Source organism: Balaenoptera borealis, assembly GCF_965194805.1.
Source record: "Balaenoptera borealis genome assembly, chromosome: 20".
Classification (NCBI taxonomy): domain Eukaryota; kingdom Metazoa; phylum Chordata; class Mammalia; order Artiodactyla; family Balaenopteridae; genus Balaenoptera; species Balaenoptera borealis.
The window spans coordinates 39,366,345-39,384,567 of NC_138879.1; the positions used below are offsets into that span (position 1 = coordinate 39,366,345).

At 43.9% G+C, this 18,223-nt stretch overlaps 1 protein-coding gene across 3 annotated transcripts in view; it reads left to right on the forward strand.

Annotated features, from left to right (window-relative positions):
- The first annotated feature begins 2,340 nt into the window (after window positions 1–2,340).
- AATF (apoptosis antagonizing transcription factor) overlaps window positions 2,341–18,223 on the forward strand; it is a 103,282-nt gene continuing 87,399 nt past the window's right edge. For 2 of the 3 annotated variants that reach the window (XM_082373955.1, XM_082373956.1), the window contains exons 1-4: window positions 2,342–2,591; window positions 3,611–3,802; window positions 6,235–6,663; window positions 7,117–7,254. In XM_082373955.1, the coding sequence (XP_082230081.1) occupies window positions 2,501–2,591; window positions 3,611–3,802; window positions 6,235–6,663; window positions 7,117–7,254 (850 nt within the window). In that variant the 5' untranslated portion in view covers window positions 2,342–2,500. Of the gene's footprint in view, window positions 2,592–3,610; window positions 3,803–6,234; window positions 6,664–7,116; window positions 7,255–18,223 lie in introns of all 3 variants that reach the window. The other variant, XM_082373957.1, reaches the window with a different exon arrangement.

The window sequence follows — 18,223 nt, forward strand, 5'->3', positions numbered from 1 at the left end:
TAAACTCTTGAAACTCCTGGTCACCTGAACAGACAGGAGATTGGGACAATGAGGGGGGGTGGTATCCAATGTCACCCCTGCCTATCCTCTACTCTTCCTACATCTGTGTGCCACTTTGCAGCCCTTAGGCAGCAGGCAGAGGGACCGTGAACTGGGAGACCCTCTGACCTTCTCTGGAGAGGACTGTTCTTTTCGGAGCATGCTCGCATTTATTCCCTTCCCCCTCCTCATCTCATCTGCTCACATCACAGGGGCAGTCAGGGTTTACATTTCTTCTAAGAGGTAGAGTTTTTGAAATAGCCCCTCCCATAGTCCACCTTCCATCTCCACTCCCACTCCCATCAGGAAACCCCTCCTCCCTTCTCAAGAAACTAGAATCAAGTAGGGAGGACCCCCCAGAGAGGGGATTTAGGAGGTTGCTGCCTCGTGCCTCCACATCTCTGAGCTGCATCTTAAGTCCTAGAACTCTTTCTTCTTTCCTCCACTCCTAGAGTCCCCTCCCTACTCTCAGGATGGGGTGAGAAAGCCAGGGAAGCATTTTGGGGGCCCTGGGATGTGTGCAACAGGAGTAGGGTGGTCTTGATTTCTTCCTCAAAAGGCTTCCCAAGTCAGTAGGTGCCTGGACAGAGACAGAAGAGTAGGGAAGCAGGCATTTTCTGCCCAGAATTATCCAGCAGTGTCCTGTTTGCATGACAGCTAGAGGTGCTCTCTGCCTTGCCTCACCTCCCGGCTCCTTTTCTCCCCTTTCTTTACCCTAAGGTCAGGTTCCTAAGCCTTATTAGTGTCCCAAATAGGAAGGGAAGAGGACCAGGGGAGGTAGTTTCCTAAATGTGGGGTGAGGGAAACATTTTTGTCCTTCAAAGCCCGGGGCCATGGCTGTCCCAGTCTGTGGAGCATGCTTTTACTCTGGAGGCCCCAGACGCAGGCACCAGACTGCAATTACAGGGGATATGGTTTGTTTTGTTTTGTTTTTGTTTTAAAGCTGTTTTCGACTGAATTCTATTGCAGGTGGTAAAAAGCAGTTTTCTTTGCCTCAGTTCCTTGCCTAGGGTGCCACCATCCTAGTCTGGAGTGCTTTCCCTTCCCTTGTCTGTGGGCATCTACCCTGAGGGCTTCCTGCCGCCACCTAGGAAGGGGACATGGGACAAGTGGTCTCTTGTTGCTCTTGACGCTGGGGGCGCGTATGAAGACTAGGGAAGTCAGGGACCCTCATGTCCCTTGGGTTCCACAGGAGACACTGGAGAACTGAGGGTTCCTCAGGCTGTTCAACTGTGGGATCCAACCAGCCTGGGCTGTTCCCAGGAAGGGCACAGGGCACCCCTGACCCTGTTTTCTGGATCCATTTGAGGCAGTGTCCGTTTAGGGGCTTCTAGGTCTTTACAGGTGACCTCAAACAGATACTGGAAGGATAGACCACTTTCTACTCCCCTGATCATCCCTTTTTGCAGTTTCTGTTTACATGTTTGTCTGCCCCCCTAGGCTGATCACTGCCGGAAGAGAATCTAACTTACTCATCTTTGTATCTCATTTAGCAGTGCCTGCCACATAGCGGGCAGTCAGGGAATGCTCGATGAAGGAAAGAGCATATAAAGGGATTGTATTTTTCTATGTGCCTGGGTGCAGTTAAATTGATCCTATTGGGTCTTTATATTTTGAGTCTACCTGCGCCCCTCTAACTGTAGACCTGAGTTTTCCCGCATCTGTGCACTGCTTTCAAGTGTCTGAGTATGCCCTCATCCTTGAACAGCAAGGATATCAATACCGATGGGTGTGCAGTAGAGTAATCCCCACTCCATCCCTTTTCCCTGCACAGACAAGGCTACTTGCAGAAGCTACAGAATCAATCTTTATTTACGCACAGCTATAGCGCTTGCTAATTCCTATTAATAAAAATGCCAGTAGTGAACCGCACACTTACACATGCCCATCCCTGAGGCACGATTTCCAAATCGTGGCCATCGCGGGGCCAGAGGCGTGTGCCCGGCCCCAGACTCCTCCAAATTGTGAAATGCCAAACCTTCTTTTGGTCCCAGTCTGTGCGTGCCCTAAAGCACACGTAAGCCTCGAGACGCTTACCCTTTACTCCTCCTCCTTCCCAAATCAGCCACCACGGGTCACACTTTATTTCTAAGCAAATCTTGGACAAAGCTTGAGACATACTTTATACAAGAGGACACAGGCTGCTCGCAAGGTTGTCTCGTCTCGGGGCCAGCGGCGGTGCCGTGCCCTTGCGCGCTCCCGCGCTGCCCAACACACCCCCTCGGCTCACGCGCACGCGCACACGCGTCAGCCTTCCGGGCGCTTCCGCCTTCATCCTAGCAACGCCCGTAGTGACGCAAGCCCCGCCCCCTCCCGGGAGCCTCCCGGAAGTTGCCGGCCCGGAGCTGGGTGCACGGCTCCGGGCGTCCCTGGTTGTGCTGGGGCGCAGTCTCTGGGCGAGAGGACTCGGAAGGGGGAGAGCGACATTCAGTAGTGCGGCGCAGGGCGAGACCTGGTGACAATGGCGGGGCCGCAGCCTCTAGCGCTGCAGCTGGAACAGTTGTTGAACCCGCGACCGCGCGAGGCGGATCCTGAGGCCGACCCGGAGGAGGGTGAGGCCTGATGGGGGCAAGGCCACGTGCGGAGCCGTGGGCCGGGCCCAGTGCGGACCCGGGCGGCGTGTGAGGGGCCGGCAGCTGGGCCTCGCCGCCTAGCCTACTCTCCTTCCCCTGGCGCAGAGGAAAACTGCTTCCCGGGAGGGTGGCCCCCGGGGCTGGGGAGGAGGGCTTCGGGATCCTTCGGACGTGCGTTCTAGATTTGGTGCTCGGGTGGGCGGAGCGTCCGGACGACTCAGGCTTGGGTTAACTGTTGATCCAGTGCTGTTGCAGGCAACCAGAGTCTGGTAGCAGGTTGGAAGTTATCTTTCAGGATGCCCTTACTGGCATTGTGTTAGAAATGAGAAGAAAAAGTCTCATCCTTTTTAAAAAAAAAACTCTGCCTGTCCCTGAGAACCTACTTGGAGGATGAAGGAAGAAGTAGGCTACCATGGTGCCGTTTAAGCCTTTTCAGGCTTCAGCACACTTGCTTAGCGGCTGACGAATGATATTTCTGATCTGTAAGCTGATGTTCAAGGTCTAGTTGGGAGTAATCCTCCTTTAGGCTTGAGTCAGAGAAGTGTGAGGAAGGGAGAATACGGAGGGATAAATGTGAGTGCTGGACCGTTTCTTAGGAATAATTAGTTGAGGGAACTGGGGCTGTTTAGCCAGGATAAGCAAAAGAAAAAAAAAAAAACTCCCTGAGGGATGGGCTGGAGTGGGATAGAACATGATGATGGCTGACTTAAAATATTTGAGCTGACTGTCACACATGGAAGAGGGATTAGACTAGTTTTCTATGATCCAAGGCCTGGAAATATATCCTTCTAGTAGATGCAGAGAGTCAGCTTTCTGTACAGGAACAGCAGCAAGGTAGCAAGTGGTCTGCCTTGGGAGGTGATGAGGTCCCTGTTCTTGGAAGTTGGTGGGGATTTTGTAGAGGACGTTCAAGCGTGAATTCAGAGGGCTGAACAGGGTTGCCATTAAAGTTTGTTCTAACCAGAAGATTCTCATTACTTTTCCCCCTCCCCCGACAGCCACTGCTGCCAGAGTGATTGACAGGTTTGATGAAGGGGAAGATGGGGAAGGTGATTTCCTGGCGGTGGGTAGCATTAGAAAGCTGGCATCAGCCTCCCTCTTGGACACAGACAAGAGGTATTCTGGCAAGACCACCTCTAGAAGAGCTTGGAAGGAAGACCATTGGGAGCAGACTCTGCCAGGTTCATCTGGTGAGTAGACGTATTTCCACGGTACTCTTTCTTTCCTGATTTTTTGGGGGTTAAATTTTTTTTTTTTTTTTTTTTTTTTGATGCTCTCTGCAGAACTAGTCCGGATGCCCCACTTACTGTCTTAGGAGAGACCACTGATTTGGCATTAGAAAGGGCCCTTTGAAGTACTGAATTTCACTTTGTAAGGAGTCTGAAGTCTGGAGCTATTAAGTTGCTATACTCCTAATGTTTGCACTAATGGCTCACCCTAAAATGGAGTGAGAGAAAAGGCCTTGCATATTTGGATTTCGGAGAGGGCTATGTGTTGAAAAAGCATTGTGTCTGGTGGGCATGCTGCTCATGGATTTTGGCCCTTTTCCTTTGGTTTGTCAAGTCTTGCATCGAGTCACTGGATAATATTAATTTGTGACACTCATTTTTGGCCACTGTAAAAATTTCATAATCCTTCCCTGTTCCCTGCAACAATTAGGAGGATGTGAGCTTATAGTTTTAAAGACTGTGAGTTTCACAGAGTGGAAGAAGGGGGCAGGATATGGTGATTATTGAGTGGATGCTGTTTGTTTTCCTTTAGAGAAGTCAGAGGGACCATGTTGAGAATCCACAGATCATATAAAAGAAACAATCACTCATGCTGTGATATCCATGATTTAGTCCCTGGTACAGTCCTTGGGGATCCCAGATGATAAGCTCATTTCGTATTCTTTGCTTAGAGAATGATAAACTGACCAGTCCTGGGACCAATATAATATTTATTGAGCTCTCACCATGTGTCAGGCACTGTGGTAAGTCCTTTAAATTCTAAAAGCCTGGTACATAGTAAGTCCTCAGAAAATGTTACCACCGTATCATTACATGTATTATCTCATTTAATCCTCCCAACAGCCCTGTGAGGTTGGTACTGTTTATCCCCATTTTACAGATAAGGAAATTGAGGGGCACATTGGTTAAGTAACTTGCTCAAGGTCATATATCTAGTAAGTGCAGGCTGGAACTCAAATAAGGCAGTCTGACTCTAAGATCTATACTTTAAACTACTACTCTGTGAATATTTCTTATTTGAGAAATGGCATACATTTAAAGAACTTAAAGGATTATTTCTCTTTACTATTTGGCACTTAGTTTCTGTACATATATGTTTTTGACAGCCTTCTCTGTCTTGAGTTTATATATTGTTACTTAAAGAAGTACTTAAGACATCATGTTTTCATAAAAATCTTTATTTTATGAAGAAAGTTGTTGGTAACAGGTCCCTGTATGATTATGCTTCCTGTGTTCTACCATGGAAGAGATTGGATAATCATTAAAGACCTGTAAGTATCAGGATACCGCAAGCATAAGTAAAATCAGGAGCCATAACTAATATTCCATTTACTGAAGGATCAAGTTCAGACTCCTTCCCTTGGAAGACAAGACCCCTCCTGATTTGGTCCCTGAGCAACTCTCTGGGCTCATATCCCAGCATTCTGTACCCCAGTGCACTTTTGTGTGCTGGACCTTTGCATCTGCTGCTTTTCCTTTCCTTCCCTCTTCTCTGTCTGATGACCTGTTACTTATGCTTAATAAGTAAAACTATAATGTGTCCTTCACATGAAGCCATCTCTCACCCTTCTCTATACACTGTACTAATGATATTGTAATGTAGTTATTGGTTATGCATATCTACCACTCCTAGCAGACTGTGAATCCGTCCCCACAGATATTACATTCTGTTTGTCAGTCTCTAGTTTTATTCCATGGCTGGTTCATAATAGGTGCTTAATAAGTGTTTAATAAGCATCACTAGGGTGATAGAGATTGTGCATTTGGGACAGTTAGTGATAAACTCTATTTTTTCAGATGCAGGTTTGGGAAAACCAGTATTCCCTCACACCAGATGAAATCTGACCATTTTTCAAGGTCCAGATCAAAGGCTGCCTTTTCCTTATAACCTTGCTTAAATTCACTTGCTCCACAGTTAAAATCTCTTCCTCCTCTTGATTACCAAAACTTTGTCAAAGTGCTTTTAATTCTTCTCTGTATTATAGTTTTTATGGGTCTGTCTTTCCCACTAGAGCCTTTCAGTAGGATAGGACCCATGTTTTTTGTTTTTTTGTTTGTTTGTTTATTTTTTTTTGGCCGTGCCGTGTGGCATGCAGGATCTTAGTTCCCCAACCAGGGATCGAACCTGAGCCCCCTCCATTGGAAGCGTGGAGTCTTAACCACTGGACCGCCAGGGAAATCCCATAGGACCCATGTTTTATTCATTTTTGTTTCTCCCTTAACATTTTAGAGATAGTAGATGTGTAATAAATATTTGTTGAGTTGCATTGAATACAGTAATACTTTTTTTTTTGGATACGTGTCATGATCCTTTAGTTAAGATGAAAGATATGGCCTAGTATTTGTTTTAAGATAACTTTTTTTTTTTTTTCCTTCTTCCCTCCCTTGTTCAGATAAAGAAATATCTGATGAGGAAGGGTCTGGAGATGGAGATTCAGAGGGTCTGGGCCTGGAGGAATCGGGGGAGGACGCCATGAGCGCTGAGGAGCAGGAGTGTGGTGATGGTGACAGTAGCCTGGCCTGGAAAAAGAGGAGCAGAGGCCACTCCAGGAAGGCGTCGGGCTTCAGTGTCCAGAGCATCAGTGACTTTGAAAAATTTACCGAGGGAATGGAGGGCCTCGGTAGCAGTGAGGAGGAGGAGGAAGATGAAGAGCGGGAGAGTGGTATGGAAGAAGGGGATGGTGAGGAAGACTTCGAAGGTGAGAGTGAGGAAGACAAGGCTGAAGACAGGACCAGTGAGGACGACGGGGTGGTGATGACCTTCTCCGAGGTCAGAGTTTCCGAGGAAGTGGAGAAAGGCCAAGCTGTGAAGAACCAGATAGGTTTGTACACGGCTTGCTGTTTGCTTGTTTTGAGTGTCCACATTTGATCTCCTTTTTGTTTGTTTGTGGCTGTTTGCTCTCTCCTGTGTCCTTCCAGTTAGTTGGTGACGTGCCCCACTTACCTAGAGGCCCAAAGTGCCGTTCCCCTGCGCTTGGCCTGCTGTTGCTTCACTCAGCTGCTTTGCTGGTTCTGCTCTAGTACTTCTGGCAGCTGTGGAAGGTTGAAGAGAAGAGCGTCGTCTCCTCTCGTTGGGCCGTAGCATTCTCTCTCTCATGTAGCAAGTCAGTTTGCATCCAGACACTGGATTTCTTTCCTGTAATAAATAGTTTCCATGGCTTGAAGCTGATAAAGCCATGCTGCTTAGGGACTGCTTTGATTTCCATTCCCTCCCCCTCTCCCTGCCGCAGGAAGATTTTATTAACTGAAGAATGGAATTCTTTTTTCTTTCTCAGCACTGTGGGACCAGCTCTTGGAAGGAAGGATAAAGCTACAAAAAGCTCTGCTGACCACCAATCAGCTTCCTCAACCAGATGTTTTCCCTATTTTCAAGGACAAAGGTGGCCCAGAATTTGCCAGCGCCTTAAAAAACAGTAAGGATACTTATCCCGTATTGGGATGCTTAGAACCACTGGGGATCATTGGGATATACTGGGATTGTGTTCACAGCACCACGGAGTTGAAAAGACTTGGCTTTAGTCATAATATGGTATAAAATAGTGATTTTCAACTTAAAAAAAAAATAGCAGTATAATTCTCTTATCAAATGAAGGCAACTTTGATCAAAACAGGTTGGATGCTTGAGTCATGTCTTTTCCTCTTTTTTCCAGCCCTGCTCTCACTTTCCCCTTCCCCTCCTCTTGGCTTTCTGAGCTACTACTTTAGTGCTCAGGGAAAAACCACTGGCACAGAACGAAAGGGAGACAGTGAATGACTAACCTCAGTTCGTTTAACTTGTATATCACGTGCTTAAAGGATGCCTTTCTTTGTTGGGTGGTTTCTAGAACAACATGCTGAGATGACCTTACTCCTGTCTCCCTTTGGGTTACGGAGGGTGATGAAGGATGGTGACCGCAGAGGGAGGAAAAAGTTGTGAAAGAGAATTGCTGGGCTGTAAAGTCCAAGAATTTTAGAAGAGCAAAGGAATTTAGCAATTATTTGGCTCCCAACCCCCTCATTTTACAGAGGAGAGAGCCAAAGCCCAAAGAGAATGAGTTGCCCAAAGTTGCAGAGCTCGATCATGCACGGCAGAGACAGCTGCCTCCAGCTTTTCTGCCTTACGATCTAGGGGCTGCCTTCTGCACCACGCTGCCTCCTGGGTGCCCAGTGGCACCAGAGGACTGGGGCCGAGGAGAGAGATGTGGGGTGAGCGCACGGAGGCTGGACTCTCCGTCCCTTACTTGCACGCCGAGACTTAGTGTTGTCATTTGCTCTTTCAAACTTGTTTTTTTGTTTTTTTAATTTATTTTATTTATTTATTTTTTGTCTGCGTTGGTTCTTCTTTGCTGCGCGCGGGCTTTCTCAGTTGTGGCGTGCAGGGGCTACTCTTGGTTACGGTGCACAGGCTTCTCATTGCGGTGGCTTCTCTCCTTGCGGAGCACGGGCTGCTCTCGGCGCGTGGGCTTCAGTAGTTGTGGCACGTGGGCTCAGTAGTTGTGGGTCACGGGCTCTAGAGTGCAGACTCAGTAGTTGTGGTGCACAGGCCTAGTCGCTCTGCGGCATGTGGGATCTTCCCGGACCAGGGCTCGAACCCATGTCCCCTGCATTGGCAGGCGGATTCTTAACCACTGCGCCACCAGGGAAGCCCTCAAACTTGTTTTTATAATATCGTGGAGTTAGCCTGAGAAGGGGCCTGAGGAGGACATCAGTCTGATTTGGCGTCTGCCTCTTGGTAGAATCACCTTAAACCATTTAAGATAAATGGGTAGGATTTCTAGGGTAAGGAATTGCGTGAACCTTTCTTGGCGGGGACTGCTTGGTTTAATTAGGAATTACTTCCCAAGGGCCAGTCTTTTTTTTTTTTTAAAGATTGATTGATTGATTGATTGATTGCTATGCTGGGTCTTCGTTTCTGTGCTAGGGCTTTCTATAGTTGCGGCAAGCGGGGGCCGCTCACTATCGTGGCCTCTCTTGTTGTGGAGTACAGGCTCCAGACGCGCAGGCTCAGTAGTTGTGGCTCACGGGCCTAGTTGCTCCACGGCATGTGGGATCCTCCCAGACCAGGGCTCGAACCCGTGTCCCCTGCATTGGCAGGCGGATTCTCAACCACTGCGCCACCAGGGAAGCCCAGGGCCAGTCTTTAGATTGTGTGTCTTGACACACTTGAAGTCAGGAACCCTGCAGATACTGTGAGGGTGGGTCTTTTGTAACCCCTCCTCCAGCTCTTCCCCGCTGCCTCCCTCAAATAAATGATAGCTTGGTGGTTTTCAGCATTTTTGAGATTTTTGGAGCACTTCTCTGCTATTTTTAATGCCCTAGTGCCCTGATTTCCGGTATGCCTTTGGAATGAGACCTAGACTACTCTAGATTAAATGTCTTAAATGTTTCACAATAAGGCCTTTTCCATTTTGTTACTCATTACTCTTCTTGCTTGAGCCAACCCTGCCCCTGCTTTTTTGGGGATTCATCTCAAAGTGTAGATATTTTAAGGGTTAGTCAGTGCTCTGTATAAGGGATGCATTCTTACTCTTGGATACAGTTCAGTTTTTTTAGCTGTTTTAATGTTATTTAACTTTTATTTTGCAACAGTTCCGATCTTTTTAAACACTTTAAAAAAAATTTTTATTTTATTTTATTTTTTTATTTTTTGACCGTGGCATGTAGGATCTTAGTTCCCCCACCAGGGATCGAACCCACGTCCCCTGCATTGGGAGCACTGTGCCTTAACCACTGGACCTCCAGGGAATTCCCCAATCTCTTTAATCTGTCTCTTTTTGTACTTAACCAATTGCTTCTTTGCCTCATTGATGAATTCCAGTTAATCTGACAGATGTCTCCTAATCCGACGAGATGGGTTGCAGCGGAAGAGGGAGAAGAAAGGAATGTTTATTTGGTATCACATATTCTAAGGTGGGAGGGTGGAGAGTTTTCTTTTTTTTGAAATTTTTATTGGAGTATAGTTCATTTACAATGTTGTGTTAGTTTCAGGTGTACAGCAAAGTGAATCAGTTATACATATATCCACTCTTTTTTAGATTCTTTTCCCACATAGGCCATTGTGGAATTGAGTATTGAGTAGAGTTCCCTGTGCTATACAGTAGGTCCTTATTAGTTATCTAGGAGCGTTTTCTGGTTACCAGAATTTCTATGCATCTGAAGGGTAGGTAATTCTTGTTTCTACCTTTATGACAATATGATATAATATGTTGTGTATTTCCCTATCTTGGTGAACAGAGTTTAAGAAAAACTTCTTGGTTACGTTACGGTGGATGAACAGTTTATACTATGTTATACAGCTGGTGTGGCACATAGGCTGAATTTGTACTGACCCCAAAACAAACACTGGAACTAACTTTCTTTAATTAAATCTCTTTTCAGTTTGGTTGGTCTTACAGTAAGGTCAGACTGCCTGGGTTTAGATTCCATCTCAGCAGTGGATTAGCTGAATGACCTGGAACAAGTTACTTAACTTCACAGTAAGGTGGGGATAATATGATTGTGAAGATTAAAGGATGTAATCGATATAAAGCATTAGCACAGTGTCTGGCACACTGCACACCACAAATGTTAAGTACATGCATTCTCTTCTTCTGCGGAAAGAGGCATTTGGCAGTGTTCAGCCCTGTGAATGACGGTCCTCACTGTAACTAACCATCGTCCCCACTGTCTCCAGTGTTTTTTGACTTTTTGTTAGTGTTCAAATTCCCTATATAATTTAAATTAACCATTTGTTTTGGAAAATGGGTAGTGTTATATTCTTTTATTATTATTATTATTATTTTTAAATAAATTTATTTGTTTACTTTTGGCTGCGTTGGGTCTTCATTGCTGTGCGCGGGCTTCCTCTAGTTGTGTTGAGCAGGGGCTACTCTTCGTTGTGGTGCACAGGCTTCTCATTGCGGAGCACGGGCTCTAGGCATGTGGGCTTCAGTAGTTGTGGCATACAGGCTCAGTAGTTGTGACTCGTGGGCTTCAGTAGTTGTGCCATGTGGGCTTCAGTAGTTGTGGCACGTGGGCTCAGTAGTTGTGGCTCGCGGGCTCTAGAGCGCAGGCTCAGTAGTTGTGGCGCACGGGCTTAGTTGCTTCACGGCATGTGGGATCTTCCCGGACCAGGGCTCGCACCCGTGTCCCCTGCATTGGCAGGCGGATTCTCAACCACTGCACCACCAGGGAAGCCCAGTAGTGTTATATTCTACTGTAATACTTACGATTCAGCTTTGGCCTCTATGACTGTGAGAAGGTGATCAGAGGTTTCCTTATTGCCAGACGCAGCTGCTGCCTCCCTGAAGCTTTCAACCTCTCCTTGAAATTTTTCCCTTAGGTTTTGGCGCTACTGCATGTGATGTGTGGGTTCTCCTGCTTTTCTAACTCCTCTTTTATCCTCTCAGTGTCAGTTTCACTGCATTTAAGATCCTGTTCTCAGGCTGTGTTTTCTTGGCAGAATTTCTCTCCTTGTCTCTGTCATTTACTCTCATAGTCCTAACAGTAGCCTCTAGAACAGAGCAGACTTCCAGCTGTATTTCAGCCACAGTCAAGTCCTGAGCAGCATGCCTTTGTACCCTAAGCACCTTAAGCTCTACTTTTCAGAAACTAAACAAATATCTCCTTTCTTCCCCAACACACTTAGTCCCCAAATCACCCTGATATTACATGTTGGTGATTATACCTCTCGATGTGAAATAATTTCAGAGGCATTTTTTGATATTTTAGTAGTTGCATAAGTGGTAAGTCATGAAGTAACCTTAGCAAAATTAAGGGATTTTCCATGCACAAAACCATTCCTCTAAAGAGGTTAGCTTTTTCCTCTCTGATTTTCTTTTAAAAACTTCTGTAGCATTAGGAGGCGGTTCTTTTATGTTGGTAGCAGCAATGTATAAGGAAAAAGGCATGTTATTTAAGGAAACCTCAGCATGAGTTGTTTAAAACTTTTCATAATGGAATATATCAAACCTATATAAAAGTAGAGAGAATTGTATAGTGAACCCATATACCTTTACCAGCTAAACACTTATCAAGTCACGGCGTATCTTATTTCATCTACTTATACTAACTCACCCCCTACTTCTGCTTTATTTTGAAGCAAACACCAGACATCCTATCATTTTATCAGTAAATCAGCATGGATCTCTAAGAGAAAAGCATTTAAAAAAAAAATCACAATATCATCCCACACAAAAACACTTAACAGTGATTTCTTAATAAGCGTAACTGGTTTGAATGGAGGGGGAATGGAGGGAGCATTCCTGTAACAGGCGCTCTCTATTGTCTTTTCAGAGTTTGCTCTATAACTTTAAATGAAATGATTAAAGGAAAGCCAAACTTCAGCCATAATAAGTTGACCTTTTAGTGAAATGCATGTTATTAATGTATTTAATGAGATGCAGTACAGATTTCAGTGAGCACCATGTTTCATTATAGGTCTAAAATGCAATATCATTAAAGACCTTTAATAGAAACAATGGTTGACATTTTGATATTTCCTATAAGCAAAAACTCCCCAAGAGCACAGTATAATGTAATATAAATATAGAGGAAGTGTTGAAATTTTTTACTTGCTTAAGAATATAAACACAAATTCCACTATTAAGAAGTTACGTTTTGCTTGCGCCCCACCCCCCCGCCCCCATCTTCCCATTTCTAGTTCGAGTTCACCCTCTCATCCCTCTGTGGCCCTTCCCCCAGCCCCTCAACTATTTTGACTTGAATGGACTAAAAATTTTAATGCCAATTTGACCACAGCACTAATAGACAACTTAAAGAACAACTTTTAAAATTTTGAGTAAGTCATGGCAATCGGAATCTTGATAGATAATGTTTATGTTTTGTTTTTTAAATTTTATTTATTTTTAAGTAGGCAGTGTATTCACATGGCTCAAAATTCAAAAGATGCTAATGACTCTGTAGAGAAAATCCTCCTTCCCCCCCCCCCCGTACCCCTGCCACCCAGTCCCCTATCCCATAGGCAACCAATATTGTCAGCGAAATTCCCCTTTGTTAATTACTTAGTTGCCTTAGGTGACAAATCCATGAACATCTATTTCAGTGTTCTCTCGATTAACGCTTTGTGGGTTCATGACAGAGTTCTCACAAATGATCTGTAGAACCCTGAAATATTCATAATTACTTGGGCTAGGTTTAAGTATTGCTTGGGACGAAGGCACTTGCAAGCTTCTCCAAGTGTAGCATTGTGCAGGATTAAGGACTCATTAGTGTAGACTTCATCTAGCCAAGATGGTGTGAGGAAGATTGATCTTTTTGTTTCAGCTGATGGCTATTATTTTTTAAAATAGCTTTACTGTTCTAATTATAAAATCATGTCATGCCTACTTCAGAAATTCAGAAAATACATAAGAGCATAAAGAAGAAAATAAGGATTACCTGTAGTCTTACTACCCAGAGGTAACCAACAGTTGTCATTTTGATGAATATCCTTTCAGACCTTTTTCTGTGTTTACACACACATACACACACACACTTTTTTAAACAAACATGGAATCTTACAAATATGTCCTATTTTGTAAGCTTATTTTTTTCTACTTAACGTATTTCATGTCAGTATATTTAGATGTACGTCAGCATTTTCAGTGGCTACAGAATATTCCATTTTATTGATTTACTGCAGTTTATTTAGCCAATCTGTATTGATGGATACTCAGGTTTATTTCAGCCTTTCACTTTTATAAAGCATGCTTTGATAAACACTCTTGTACATACATATTCGAGCATTTTGCCTAAAAGTAGCACTGTCCAATATAAATATAGTTCAAGTCACATACGAATTTTAAATTTCCTAGTAATCAAATTTTTAGAAAATTGTAAAAAGAAACAGGTAAAATTAATTTTTGTAACATATTTTACTTAATGCAGTATATAACAAATATAAGTTTAACATATAGTCAATATTTAAATACTAATGAGATGTCTTATGTATATTTTTTCATGTCAAGTCTTTGAAATCCAGAGTGTATTCTACATTTACAGTTCATCTTGATTTGGGCTAACCACATTTCGAGTCCTCAGTAGCCACATGTGACTAGTGGATACTGATTTGGATAGCACAGATCTACATTCCTGGAAATTCGATTGCTGGGACAAAGGGATTGTACTTTTGTTTCTTTTGTTTTTTTTTTTTTTAAATGAAAGTGCTCTTTATTCCTTCCTAAAGATTTAGATGTCCATGTGTTATTTCCCTTCAGCCACGAGAAATTCTTTTAGCATTTTCTGTTTAGGTTTGTTGATGATGAATTCTTTTTTCTTTTTCCTTTATCTGAACATGTCTTTATTTCTCCTTCATTCTTACAGGATTATTTTTGCTAGATATAGGGATCTGGGTTGACAGTTTTATTCTCCTTTAAGCATTTTTTTAATACATTTATTTATTTTATTTATTTTTGGCTGTGTTGGGTCTTCTTTGCTTCACACAGGCTTTCTCTGGTTGCAGTGAGCGGGGGCTGCTCTTTGTTGTGGTGTGCGGACTTCTCATTGCAGTGGCTTCTCTTGTTGCAGAGCACGGGCTCTAGGCACGCAGGCTTCAGTAATTGTGGCCCACAGTCTCAGTAGTTGTGGCTTGCGGGCTCTAGAGCGCAGGCTCAGTAGTTGTGGCGCACGGGATTAGTTGCTCTGCAGCGTGTGGGATCTTCCCAGACCAGGGCTCAAACCTGTGTCCCCTGTGTTGGCAGGTGGATTCTTAACTACTGTGCCACCAGGGAAGCCCCTTTTCCTTTAAGCATTTTAAAGATTATTCATTTTGTTTCTTTTTTAAGGCTTTTGGAAGATACTGCCAAGTTGGCCCTTAGAAGAATTATAACCATTTAATTCTCATCTGTAACAGCTGTTTTCCTGGACTCGTGCCACCACAGAGTATTACTGATCCTCTTATTTTTCCTAAACTGTAGGTGAGAAATGAAGGCAATCATTTCTTGATAACTTTCTGTTTGATATTTACATAATACCTCTTGACTTAGCTTTGAAATCTATGCTATGTTTGGTCTGTTTCTTAGAGAATGAGTTCTATGTAGGAAGACTTTTGGTCCCTATTGAGCTACTACCTAATTTGTCCAACGTGGTTAATTAGGCATTTATACTATGTAGAAAGTAAAGTGGGGTCAACAGAGCAAGTGCTTTTCCAAAGCAACCGAGTGGGGGACCCAGGAGGAGAGTGTCAGATTCTTTCACCCACCCTGAAAAGATGAGCCCTAGATGGCTCACGGAGCTGTGGAAGCTTGAAAACTACTGCAGCCAATCTCATCAGAACATCTGTTTTATTCTTTTGGGTTTCTTGGGAATTAAGGTTGTCTTCAGGCCTGAAACACTCTTTAATTGTGATGAGTTAAATAAGGAAGCAACCCGGACTTGTAGTAGTACTAGTAGTAGGCAGTAGTAGTAGTAGGTAGTACTAGTAGTAAGTAGTAGTCGTCATCATGGTCGTCGTAGTAGTAGTAACATATGTAGTAGGATTGCCCTATCCGCTGGATTCACAGTGAAGTCATACACATCAGTGTATTTTGGAGTCTCTTTATATGGACATTTTATGAACTCACCTTTAACCATATATGCCTGGCCAAAAGAAAAAGAGGGAGAGAGAAACAGCTTAAGTAGTGCCAGTGATTCTGCCTGCCATCTTTCTCAGTGTGCTCGTGCCCTGGAGTAAGCATGGTGGCAGGTGGAGTCTGCGGCTGCCGTAGTTCCTCTTTGTTCCGGGCGCCTCTCCGGTGAGCACCGCGTCAGACAGACTGTGAATCTAGTGGTTACAGTCACAGCCTGCAGTCTTTGTCCAGCACGGTCCCCAAATGTAATCATCTTGTGTTTTTTTTTTTTTTTTTTTTAATTTTTTTATTTTATTTAGTTATTTATTTTTGGCTGTGTTGGGTCTTCGTTTCTGTGCGAGGGCTTCCTCTAGTTGCGGCAAGCGGGGGCCACTCTTCATCGCGGTGCGCGGGCCTCTCACCATCGCGGCCTCTCTTGTTGCGGAGAACAGGCTCCAGACGCGCAGGCTCAGTAGTTGTGGCTCACGGGCCCAGCTGCTCCGCGGCACGTGGGATCCTCCCAGACCAGGACTCGAACCCGTGTCCCCTGCATTGGCAGGCAGACTCTCAACCACTGCGCCACCAGGGAAGCCCAATCATCTTGTGTTTAATCGACGAAGCGGCTGTAGTGTTGGAGGGGAGAAACTGACCATGTTGAACCTGCACAGAGACTGTGGTGCTGTACTTTCTGGGCAATTTTTGGGATTTTTAAAGCAGTTTTGTGAGAACTTGATTTTTGCTTTATGCTCAGACTTTAGAACCTGACCACTGCAAAAAGATGCTACTCTATTATTGTTATTTGTGTCTTAACACTTATTCTTAAATCACTTTATTAAAATTATACATGAATATGATAAATAGTACAGAAGCATTCAGGAAGACAACAGTCCTTTGCCTTACTTTCAGTCTCATTTCGTTTTCCTTTTATAATTTGAAATAATTTGTTTAGATCTCTATTTCTTGATTTCTTTATCCTCTGGTATGAAAGATGAGAATGCTACTGACAGGTGAAGACGAAGACTGAGCAGTGACCATTTCATTTAGCAACATGGTGGCCATCCTCTACCTTGAAGAGCAGTTTTGGTGGGGTGGGAGGGCTGCAGGCTTGACTGGGATGGGTTTGTGAGAGGACGGGAAAAAGGGATCTGAGATAGTGAGTATAGACAGCTCTTTGTAGGAATGTTACTTTAGAGGGGAGCAGAGAAATGGGAGGTTAGATGGAGAAGGATGTGGAGTCGAGAGAAGTGTTTTGTTTTTGAGATGGGAGCAATCACAGCATGTTTGTATGTTGATAAGAGTGATGCAACAGAGGGGGAATTGATGATGATGTGGGGGGATATCTGTAGCAATGTCCTTGAGGAGGTATGTGAGATGGGACTAGGGCACGAGAACGGTGGCCTTTGATAGTGGGGACAGTTTAATCATAGTGACAGGTGGGAAGACAGTATACGAGTAGACACAGATAGGTAGGAGTCTCTGAAAGTTCTCTTTTGATTGTTCTATTTTCTTTGAACTAGAAACCAAGGTCATAAATTGCGAATGAGGAGTAAGGAAGGAAGGTGGTAGAAATCTGGAGGAAAAGATATGAGGTAGTCATTCCATTCTTCTTCCACTACATTTTTACATTCTGCCCTGCAACTGCAACCAAGATTCCCGTGCTCTATCCATATGTTGACTCTGGGAGTTGAAAACCAGTCAACTGCATTTACAGTGTGTTATTATCATGTAAATAAGGGTATAAGCTAACACACCATTGTAAGGCAATTATACTTCAATAAAGATGTTTAAAAAAAAAAAAAAAAAAAAAAAGGGTATAATACCAGGGCAGGGAGGGACTGGAAAATTACTTTTTCTTTCCTGTGTGTTCAGAGGCCTGTCTGTAGGAGTATGTTCCTAGTTCAGTACAAGTTCCTAGTTCCTAGTTCAAGTAGATTTTTTATAAACCTCCATCAGTTGCTTAAAATCATGCTGTATTTTAGTTTGCTTCACATTTTTTTTTTCTTTTTACTTTTTTGTGTTTCTTTTTTTCTTTTTCTTTTGTTGTTTTTGTTTTTTGATTCACATTTGGACTGTTTATCTATTATGTCATTTTTTTGCTAGGTCTCTATATTTTCTTCTTTTCCCCTGATGGCTCAGTTTTATCATCTCAATCCTTCTTCCCCCAAACTTTAAATCATGCGGTCTCTCCTCTTACATTCTCCCAGTTTGAGTGGATTGTTCTCTGGGTCTAGCGCACTGGGTCCTCCTGGGACTTCCTTTCCTTGCTCTTCTAGGGTGGAGCTGTGTTCTGGCTCTTCCTGTATCTCAGTTTGTCAATTTGGTGCCAAACATGGATGGGGAGTAAATGATCTGATTTTTTGCAGATTTAAAAATGCTCTGCCTCATTTGTCATTGATATCAATATATTCTTCATGGATTGGGTATAAATTTCTGGGTTGAAAATTACCTTCGCTTAGAACTTGAAGGTACTGCCCTGTATTAGTTTCCTATTGTTTTTTGTTTTTAATATTTAATTAATTATTTATTATTTTGGCTGCACTGGGTCTTAGTTGGAGCATGCAGGATCTTTAGTTGCGGCATGCGAACTGTTAGTTGCGGCATGCATGCAGGATCTAGTTCCCCAACCAGGGATTGAACTCGGGTCCCCTGCATTGGGAGCTTTGGAGTCTTACCCACTGGACCTCCAGGGAAGTCCCAGTTTCCTATTGTTACTACAACAAATTACCACAAACTTGGTGGCTTAAAACAGCAGAACTTTATTGTCTCACAGTTCTGGAGGCTAGAAAATCCTAAAACCCAGGTGTCAGCAGGGCTGTGCTCCTTCCAGAGACTCTGGGGGAGCATCTGTTTCCTTGCTTTTTCCAGCTTCTCGAGGCTG